The following is a 10,801-nucleotide window of genomic DNA, read 5'->3' as shown; positions in this document are numbered from 1 at the left end:
ACTTTTGGTTGGTGTTTGGTTGAGAATTTTTGCTCTATTTATCAAATCTTGGCGAGGAAAAGCTTGTTTTGTTTAACAAACCATGTGTGCCTCTGCCTTCGGGGTTGAGGATTCTAAGATGACTAATGATCAGTTATTTTCTCTATCATTTAGAAACTATCAATCTTAGCTTTCTGTCTGGTGAGAAACTGGATGAAGACTCTATGGGAAAAACATGGGAAAGTCTCACCCCTAGGGATGGTAGTCACACTGTAGTTAGGTCAAAGTATGCCTGGGTCAGTGAGAAGTTAATATTTTATTCTTATGTGAGTCCAAGAAAAAGATCCATTTTTCTCAAGTGCAGATGGGATAGCTTCCACAAACCAACAGTTGTTACAGAATGTTAGGGTCTAAGTGAAAAATGAACCAGGTTATCCATTGACTAATACATGAATGATAGTGTGTGCCCTTTAGTTTGTGTCATATTGAAAGCAAGCTGGAGTAATTTGGGAAAAAACTGAATTGAGTTTAGGTAAGGTCATGGAACCTTTTAATTGATTGATGACATTGAGTATAAGGTCATGGCACTATATAGGTATGTAACTGTATAATATTACAAACAATAAAGCAAACTAATACACTGTCCATAAACCAGTGTTGGATATCAGTTGTGAATCGCTTATTATAATTCATATGATACCACTCATTATTTTTAAAGTAGAAAGAGGCTTTATTGGGGTTTGGATATCTACTATCAAGAGAGGATCCTGTGCTTGAACATTGGTCTCTGGCATGTGACCCTGTTTTCTGAGGTTGTAGAAAATCTGAAAAACATAACCTAGCAGAAAGAAGTAGGTCATAGAGATATAGGGACTGCGAACTGGGTGTAACCATCTTCCTCAAGTCTCTACTGCCTCACTGACCTTAATACGTTCCTGTCTGGAGGACAGAAAATAAAGAAAACTAGTGGACTGTGCCGAGCCCTCATTGGTCCATTTCAGCTCTGACCTCAAAAGGAACCATTGTGAGGTCATTTATTTCCTTAGTTACTGAAAACAAATCCTGTCTTTACAGGGCATTAGCTGTGGTTGGTGGCTGGGTTAGTTGGTTGGTTTGGTTGGTTTGGTTGGCTGGTTGATTGGATGGTTGGTAGTTTGGTTGGTTGCACAGCAATTGCATTTATTCAGTTAGCCACTGAACTTGGATATTCATGAATTGTTGAATCTGAACACAGTGAGTTTTCCTCTATATTCCTATATCTCACTTTAGACTTGTTTGTTTTCTGTATTTAAACTAAGTCTCTCTTCCTGTATATTTTTGTTTGAATATTGAATAGGAGAATTTTTCTTTGTTGATTTGATTTATCACCCGATTTTGAATTGTCATATTTTACATGTATTTATTCCATGAACTAATTTTGAACAATAGTTTATGATAAAAAAACAGCACGTACAAACTCCTAATGGCATTTCCAGACATGTACATGAAGAACTTTGACCATATTCCCATGATCACACTTTCCCTGGCTAGTCCCTTTCAGGTTCCTCAGTTTTTCCCTTTTAGTTTGTTCCCTTTCTTTCCAAGTGCTAGCACAATTGTTTCAAGTTCTCCTATTCAGAGTACTGGTAGGCTACATTGGGTGGTCTATTAAGAAAAGGCACCAACAGGTCTATGTGATTTAGCAGGAAGCCTCCCCCTAGCGGGTTAACTTGGGATCTTCCTTGCAGTGCAAACTCATGACCCTATGCAATCTACAAGGCAATGCTTAGATCCTAAATTTTGACGATAACTATGAAAGTAGGTAGATGAATAGAATTCAAGGACAGAATAGATATAAGTCTAAGAAGATCCAGTTTTATACTGCGAAGAAGAACCTTCCAAAGTGGGACATATGATACTATGACCCTTCATTTACCTGGGTCATTCTGTTGGCAGCTGTCATTCCATTGAATTGCTATCTTCTATCTTCAGGAGAACAAATGTGACTCTGAAGCTAGTGTGGTACCAGGCACAGGAGGTCGGGCCAATAATGAACTTGAAGCAAAGGAACAAGCATGGGCCTTTGAGTCTTGCTGGCAAAACAGCTTAAAGTACACGTCCAGGAACAAAAAGTGCCTAGTGCTGGAATGGTCTGCCCAGCATTCCACTGGACTCACTCCAACAACATTTAGAGAAAGAGAGGGAATTTTATATTGACAATGTGTCTCTCCAAATTTCCAAACCTAGGCTTGAATAAAACTTCTTCCACCATTCCTATAGTTTTTATCTGCTAGTGGAATGGGAGTGCAGAACAGAACCTTCATAGTCAAGCAACAAAGAGCCTTTCAGGATCCTTTTTGCTTTCCATGACATTGCTGAGGAAGGAGGGTTGTATTCCCTGGGACATTCAAAAATCTAACATCTGATTAGAGACTTAACAAGTAGGACTTTGAAGCCCATGGCTGGACCATGCCTGTACCTCCGTTTCATTCTTTGAAGGTTTAGCTTGTTAGCATTGCTAGGAAATGCTTTGTGTGCAATGTGTACACATGTGGTGCTTCTACATGACTATGAACATTTCAAGAGGGAATGTCCTTCCTTGACCTCTGCTAAACTGCAGTCCACTTCCATTGGAGTCTGTCATGGAGTTGGTTCTTAGTGAGTCCTGTCAGATTCCTTTAATGTGTAAAACTGATGGGCTGTGGTGAGAGGGGATAGCAGCATACATTCAAACACATGCAAATGGCCGACAAAAGCCCTTGCACCTCTGTCATTAATGTCATAATCTCATGTGTAAGCCCAATGGGTCTAAAGTTACTTTCTAGAGCTTTGGGAACATAGATCAAGCAAAAATACATAGCAGCCACTTCTTTCTTTCATTCCGCATGTTTGTTTTTGTTCCATGAGACAGACGCTCCTGGAGCACAGGCTGGAATCATCATTTCCAAGTAGCCAAAGATTACTTGAAGTGATGATCTTCCTCCTCCACTTTCACAAATTTTATAATTAACATGGGCTCATCTTTATGAGACTATCCTGACTTTAACTTTGTCCTATGTCTGTCAGAGGACCCTGAGGGACTCTCATCACTCTGGGTCCAGGTAGCTTACCCAAGTCTAGATTTTTCCTATCTGACTGTTTTGTGCCAATTCCTACTTCAACCTTCAACCCCAATTCAACAGCAGTAAGATGTGGATACACAGGAAACTGCTACAGGGCACAACATGTCACCTTTAACAATGATACACTGATCTCATACTTTTTCTTGACCCTCTGGGAATACATACACAGGGCCAGTTAGAATTAGAAAGCAGCCTTGGTACATAATTAATTTGTTGGGTACCTGTCCTTGCCTTGCTAACATCCTGATGCACAAGTAATCAATTTCTGTTGTTTTGAAGGTCAAACACAAGGCATTGTGTTTGAGAGCAGAAGGACCCAGAGTTTCAGAACACGGCATCTACTACATCAGTTGTTTATAGGTTTCTGGCTTACGGGTGTTTACTTGATCATTTGGAACATATCAGCTCACTGTTTCTAGATCTTGAGCTTTGGTCAGAAGTCTCAAGCCTGAGGGCAGGCAATATGGGATTAATGGTGTCATATTCCTCTCAGCCCCACAAATGGTAGTCTCATGCCCAGAGGTGCAATGAATAATAGCATTTTCTCACAACAATCAAGGTAGTCAGGACTTACAATCCTTTAGCAACCACTTGTCGGAGTTTAAAAAGTAAATAGAATACATTGAATATGGACATGAATTATTACAAACTTATGAAGTGTGTGGTCCATGTGAGAAGGAAGACAATGTCCATCAACTTGCAATTGAATATCAGAATCCATAAAAAACTGGAGTGCGAAAGCTCTGGCATCCATTGTCATTCTCAGGATTCCTTGTTTGATTATTAATGACAAAAGTGTCCTTGTTAAAGATGGAGTGTTAAGTGTTTGAACATTGTTCCCATTAGGTGGTGCAATTTGGGGTCAATTATGGTCCTTGGGCAGGGGTACAAGTAGGAAGAAATGGGTCAGTGGGTAACACTGGGGACAGACTCTTGAGTCAAACCTGCCCTCTAGTGCTCCAATGACCAAGACTAGCCTTCCTGTCCATGGAGACAGAAGCAGAGGTGAAGCAATGGACCGTGCCTAGCCACAGTGTTGGCTACCCTTTGCTCTAACCTCCCAAGGAACCCTGTGACAATGGATAGACACCTGTCTACTTACAGCTCTGATTGAGGCTGCATTCTGTCCTTACAGGTACAGAAGCTGTTGCTTGGCTGGAAAGAAATTATAATTTGAAGACACAGAAATTAGACTTGGACATTCAGGAGCTGTTTGACCCTGACATAGTGAGTTTCTCCAACTTTGGACACTTCAACTTGCTCTTTTTGATTTTGGTTTCTGTATTTGCTGGCTTGAGTTATGCATTTACATTTCCATGTTTTTTATTATCTTCTATTTCACGTTTTATTAAATTATGTTTGCTTTGTTAGAGTATTCTATTTTTTCACTTCATATTTATGACAGATTTGCATCCTCATATGCCTTGAGTACCATATCACAGATGTATTCTGTGGAGGTCAGAAGAGGGAGTCAGGTTTCCTGGGTCTGGAGTTACAGGTGGTTGTGAGTCTCTCACACCATCCCTAAGATTGATACAATAACATATTCACATAGCATAACTCAGTTGTGTAAGAAAATACAATCTCTCTATACCTGTCTATAGTTCCACTTCCCCGAAATCTGATTCTGTTGCTAACCTGACAGCTCATACTAATAAAATTATATAGAAAGACTTGTATCACTATTTTAAGTGGTGTATACCACCTGTGAGTGTGCTGTATAGGTGTGCTTAGAGTCGAGAGGTGTAGTAACCCCTGGAGCTGGAGTTAGGGTAGCTGTGGGCACCTGTGTTCTGAGAACCACCTACAGGTCCTCTGCCTGAGTAGCCAAATTTGGGAACTCCAGACGCAGATCGCCATCCTGCACAGTATAGGTTTTCGGGGATCTGTTCTCTTTACACCTTCTCTTGAAGCTGATATTCTAGATGCCTCTACTCAAAGAGAATGCTGAGATCAGGAGAGAGGATGGTGAGCTTTTCCAATTTAGTGGCTTTTAGTGTATAGGATTCTCTCAGTTTGCAGTTGGTCCCTGACAACCGCCTCTATGTCATATTTTGCATCTGCTCCTTTGCAGTAGGTCCTTGTCCTTCCCTTCCCAATATGTAAAGTACATGTCTAGATTGTGTGATGTTTTTATGAGCTTTTTTTCTCATCTCTTTAATGTAGGAATTTGAGCGTATCAACATGTTCTGGGGCCTGTTTTTAAATGTCTGTTTTATTTCTCATTGCAAGTTTGCTTCTAGCCATATAAAGGAGGGCCTGATCATGGAGCAGGACCCAGAGAGCCGAGAGTCTATCGAGAACTTTACCACTGACTATAAGATCATAAGAACCCTGGGAAGGGGACGATTTTCAGTCGTAAAAATGGCCTACCACGTCCCAACCCTCACCTGTGTAGCTATAAAAGTTCTCAAGAACACCGAGAAGTGCTCCTCAGTGATGAGCAGGGAAGTTGACATTCTAAAGTCCCTGGGCCATCCTCATATCATCAAGGTGGTCGAAGTGGTCCAGACAAGAGAGGCCACCCACCTGGTCATGGAGCATGCCTCTCAGGGAGACCTACAGGACCGAATCCGGGAATGTGGATATTTAAAGTCGTGGGAGGCCCGAAGAATGTTTAGACAGATATTAGAGGCAGTACAATTCTGCCATGACAATAATATTGTCCACCGAGACATAAAGGCCAACAACATTTTGATAGACGGAAGGTCGAATGCCAAGCTCTGTGATTTTGGCCTAGCTGCTAAAACACTTCCTGGGCAGAAGCTGATTGATTTCTGTGGCACGCTGCCATACTGTGCGCCAGAATTCTTTGAAGCTGAGGAATATGAGGGCCGCCCATTTGATGTATGGAGTGTAGGTGTCCTCCTCTTCTTCATGGTGACTGGGCACTTGCCTTTCCTAGGCAAGTCATTTGCAGAGGTGAGGAGACAAATCAGTTCAGCCAATTTCAGCATTCCGCCTCATGTTGACAACGATATTTTCAATGTTATAGTGGAAATGCTGATGATAAATCCCAGCAGGAGGCCCAGCATCCAGCAAATTATGATGCGCCCCATGATCAAAGACAGCCAGGCCTACTCACCACAGACATCCATACAGACGTTCAGAGGAACACCAAGCCCTAGCACCATCAAAGCCATGAGAGTCATGAGGCATACACCTGAGAAAAGCACTGAGTCTCTGATAGACCAAAATATCAACGAGGTGCTGGCAACATACTTGATTCAACAGCACAAGCCACTCAGGAAAGTCTGCACACACCACCAAGTGGAGCCAGGTCTAGAAGATCTTCACTCCTTCCCTCGTTTTCTTAAGAGAAAGGGACCTCTTCTCTCCTCCTTCACCTTGTCCTCACATTCATCCAATATTCCGGAGAAGGAGGATAGGAAGAATTCCAGGAAGGTTGTGAGAAGGCATGCTGTAGGCTACCAGCAAACAAGGACCAACACCGTCCAGCTCGATCTCCTGGACTGTCCTATAGCTGAAGAATTCAGGGATAACAGGCTGCAAATCAGGAAGACATTCTCAGACTCCAAGACTGTGTTGTCTTGTAGTCTAACTGAACATATCCAGTCACCTCGACTTCAATACACCTATTCCACTACAGCAGACCGGAATGTGTCCTCCTTCATACCACCACATGATTTCTGTGCATCACTGCAGACACCTAAGGGGATAAGCCTTGCAGGCTGCTCTGGAGATACCTGGCAGAGAGAGACACTCGTGGACAAAAACACCTTCATCAAGGAAGAGGCCATGGTTCATGAAGATACCGTCACTAGTGGCCAGCCACAAGTTCCTTGCCCAGCTTCCCGTCGGGGATGGCGTCAGCACTGGAAGGGGTTTAAAAAGACAATTAGTAGAAGCCTTTGAAACCTGTGCTGCTGTCTGCCACCACCATCAGAAAATCAAGTCTCCTGCAATAACTTGGCTCTCAGGAAGAGAGGAGAACATTGTGTCACCCACAGAACCAGGTGGGTGCATGTCCTCATTCATTTCATTCATATTCCCTCCTGTCCTTTGTGACAAATGAGGATGGTCCTTGAGGCACACAGAAACTTGACAAACTGTAACTTCAGAAAGATTAAGTCCATAGAAACCCCTGAAGGGTGTTGTGATGCTTTGTGAGTCATAAGGGGAATCAGAGACACTGATTAAAGCAGGACGAGAGGGAGGTGGGGGCATGCCCAAATGGGGCAGAGAGTCCTAAGACAACCAGTGGGGTGCTATGACTCTTTATGGAAAGCACAGGAAGTTCTCTGTTTTTCAGACACCAAGAGCCTCTTTTCTGTCTTTTTCTTTTCAAGTCCTGAAGAACAGCAGCCTCAGCTGCCTGGCTTTTAAGCCAGTGGTGGGGGTTGGCCTGGCTGAAAATTATACAGTCTCAGAGGAGCCAGGCCAGACGTCCAGGTGCCTGTGTGCTTGCAGGCCCCTTCTCCAGAGGAAGAGCTGTCCACACCACAGCAAGGTCTCTCCAGGTAAAGCCCCAGGCAGGAAGGCCTGCCTTTTCACTGTGTCTTGCTCAGAAGGGAGGGATGAAGTAGAACAGTGCCCTAAAAGTGTCAGTGGACCAGTAGCCCTCTGCCCTCTCTTCTAGCAGAGGTAAACATCAGAGACTGTTCTGTGGGACTGTACTGTTCTTTGCTTCCTGTTTCTTGCAGAGAACATGGTCTTCATCATGAAGTAGACTTCTCAGAAAAGTCTCCCTAGTCAGCCCATCAGACCTGAGCTAAAATGGGTTCCCAGGTTGAAATCGAGGCCTCTATGTCTCCTCTGAAGGGAATTCTCCTGTCAAACTTTGACCAGACCCTCACCCATCCCCACTGCCCTGCAAATGATATCACAGTTTATATTGCTTAAGTCCTCAGACCCAACTCAGGGTAAAGCTTACAAAACCCATACTGTGGAGTGACTCCCAAGGCAGCTGTGCCCTCTCTCTCACCAGTTCTGCCCTGTAATTACTCATCTCTCTATGTTTGCTCCCTCAAGGCCAACTTTCAAATGTCTAACTGGATTCCATCCTGTGTCACAGCCTCCTGGAAGGAGGAGGGACAGGTGTTATGAGCAGAGTCAAAAGAATAACTTAATGATGGAGCAGCAAATTGGTGTGGCCCTAGCTCATGACAGCTTCCGGCCTCCACTGGAGTATGCATTCCACTGGATAAATCTACCCAGGCTGCTTCCATTAACCTGAGAATTTGCACACTGCTTTTTTATGCCCAGTTAAACAGCCTTGCAATTCCTTTGTGAGAGCTTCTGGGAAGCTTTCCCTGTCCCTCCTACTGTTACATTTGTTAAGATATCATCTCCTGTGTTCTTTTTAACTAGACTGTATCAACATCTTCCACAGCATGAGGTGTACAGAATACCATATGACTGACGTGGAGGGTCCCTCTGACCCAGTGTCTCTCTTAATTTGTTCAAAGGACATCAAGGATCCTGGCATAGTAATCCTGCAGTGATATGTGCTGAGTTTAACAGCATGTCCCTATAGTACTCCACCATTGTGATCACATACATATTTCTCATGTGCTTTATCCCCTGAGCTACAGGAAATTCTCTTACGACAGACAATCGTTTCCTGTCTAATTTGAGTGGGAAAGCATATCATATTCCACTCTGGAGCAAGAAGAGCACTATATGAACTCGTGTATCTGAACCCACAATGCAAAAGTTTGGGAAAGTTCATTAAAGGGGTTCTTTGCTGGCCTCTAGCACTGAACCAGGTTAGCTACTCAGACAAAACCAAGGAAAGCCTCTCACAGACCCTGGCCAGCCTAGGTTTTAAGAGTTGGCCTCACACCCTGATGATTCCTTGTCATCCATACCCTGATATGTAGAAGCCCTGGTGAGTCTATATCTCTGTCAGTGTGTCTGTCTTTACTTTTACATGAACTACTTCCATGCAGGTGGGTCTCAATGGATGTTTCTTATACTGGACTCCTAGAGAGCCATGTACCCCTCAGGATGGCCTTAAGTGGAAAACACAAAATAGAAACATCAAATATAAAATCCCAATTGATGGAAATAGATTCACAAAATTAAAAACCAACAGATGAAAAACACTAACCACTCCAATAAAAATCCTTAATATATCACTCTTAATTCTAACAGACTCACAGGTGTATGCTAAGGGAACATATTCCCTTGCAGAGAACATGGTACAATAGACAGAAGAAATTGGTTCTTATTTTCTGATATGTTTATGTAAATTAAGCATACTTTCATTTTTTTTTCTTCTTACATTTGTTTTGTTTTTTTTTCCTATTTTGGAATAGTGTTGCTATGCTGTTTTAGTGTTCACACAGTCAAACCTAAAATTCAGAGAGAATACCAATCGGGATAGAATGAAAGCCCAGGCTACATTTGTCTTCCTCTTGATCTTGCTGCCTCTGTTCCTCCTTTAGTGTAATGGTATGCTGCGAACATTTCTGTTTTCATCAAGGTCTCTTAAATCCCAACAGGCCACCTTGTAGCTAAAGATTACCTTGAGCACGATCCTCTTCTTCCTGTCTCTAATTCTGCAATGTAGAAGTTTCAGTTCTGAGCCACTCTACCCTGTCAAGTAACACAACTTCAAGGCCAGTATAGGCAAGAGGAAGTACCAGGCTGAGTGCAATCCTGTCAGAAAAAGGACATTCTAAATATTTTTACCTGGCAGATCTGGTCTCTGCAGCTGGGGAGATGGATGTTGGGTAAAGTGTCACAGTGCAACAAAAGGACTCTGGAAATCAGACAAGGAAGAATCATGGTGTCATCTTAGGCCTTGAGCTTAACAGAGGCAGGTGTGGCAGACTGATGAGCTGAGATTACTGACATATTACTCTGTCTCAATATTGAGGTAAAAAAGCATTTGATGATTATTCCTGGCCTTCAGGTATGAGGACAAACAGACAGACACCAACACACAAACACACACACACACACACACACACACACACACACACACACACACAGAGAGAGAGAGAGAGAGAGAGAGAGAGAGAGAGAGAGAGACAGACAGACAGACAGAGAGACAGAGAGACAGAGAGACAGAGAGAGACAGAGAGAGAAAGGGAGAGAGAGAGAGAGAGGGGTAACTCTGAGGTAATGTATGTATCATGCACACATTAACTCTTTATAGATCTATCTAGACTTTTCCAACTATGGACTGTCTAAATTTTATAGTCATGTCTGTCTATTTCTTGGCCAGTGAACATAAACCTATGTCCCGTGGCAAAAAACCTACTAGGGTTTGCTAGTGATGAATATTTTTTCTTTCTCTTGTTTAACTCCAGTTTTCTTTATGCAGTCCAGGCAGCCAAGGACATTTGATCCTGCTGGACAACGGACTGGACACAATGAGTGGCCTGATGAGTGGACCGTTGGACCGTTTGGGACTCACCTGGACTAAAATCCATGTATAACAAAAGGGTCTCCAACATCCTGCTCCTTCCACTAGGAGGGCAGATGAAAGGAAGATGCTCCGAGATATAGATTTCTTGGGGCTTTTTTTTTCTCTGTGTTTTCTTTTGAGCTTGTAAGGTTTGCTTTTTATTCCTCTTATTTGTATATAATTTTGTTCATACATTTGTATTTATCTAATATTTTAATGTTTTAATTGAAGCAGTGACATCACCTCCCTCTTTTGTGCCTGCTCTCCAAACTCTCCCAGCTATCCTATATCAAACATTTCTCATGCCTTCACTCTTAAGTTGATGGACTCCTTTACGTGATTA

At 42.7% G+C, this 10,801-nt stretch overlaps 1 protein-coding gene across 1 annotated transcript; it reads left to right on the top strand.

Moving 5' to 3' along the window:
* Positions 1-1,456: 1,456 nt before the first annotated feature.
* On the top strand, positions 1,457-10,489 carry LOC134482647 (sperm motility kinase X-like). The gene is made up of 5 exons (XM_063276851.1): positions 1,457-1,541; positions 4,216-4,307; positions 5,247-6,488; positions 8,116-8,228; positions 10,375-10,489. Exons 1-5 carry the CDS (start codon positions 1,457-1,459, stop codon positions 10,487-10,489), a joined length of 1,647 nt encoding a protein of 548 aa, XP_063132921.1.
* The last annotated feature ends 312 nt before the right edge of the window (positions 10,490-10,801 follow it).

This window comes from Rattus norvegicus, chromosome 17 (genome assembly GCF_036323735.1).
Source record: "Rattus norvegicus strain BN/NHsdMcwi chromosome 17, GRCr8, whole genome shotgun sequence".
In the NCBI taxonomy this organism is placed as follows: Eukaryota; Metazoa; Chordata; class Mammalia; order Rodentia; family Muridae; genus Rattus; species Rattus norvegicus.
The sequence above is the reverse complement of the archived record's forward strand: the minus strand, read 5'-3'. Positions and strand labels throughout refer to the sequence as shown.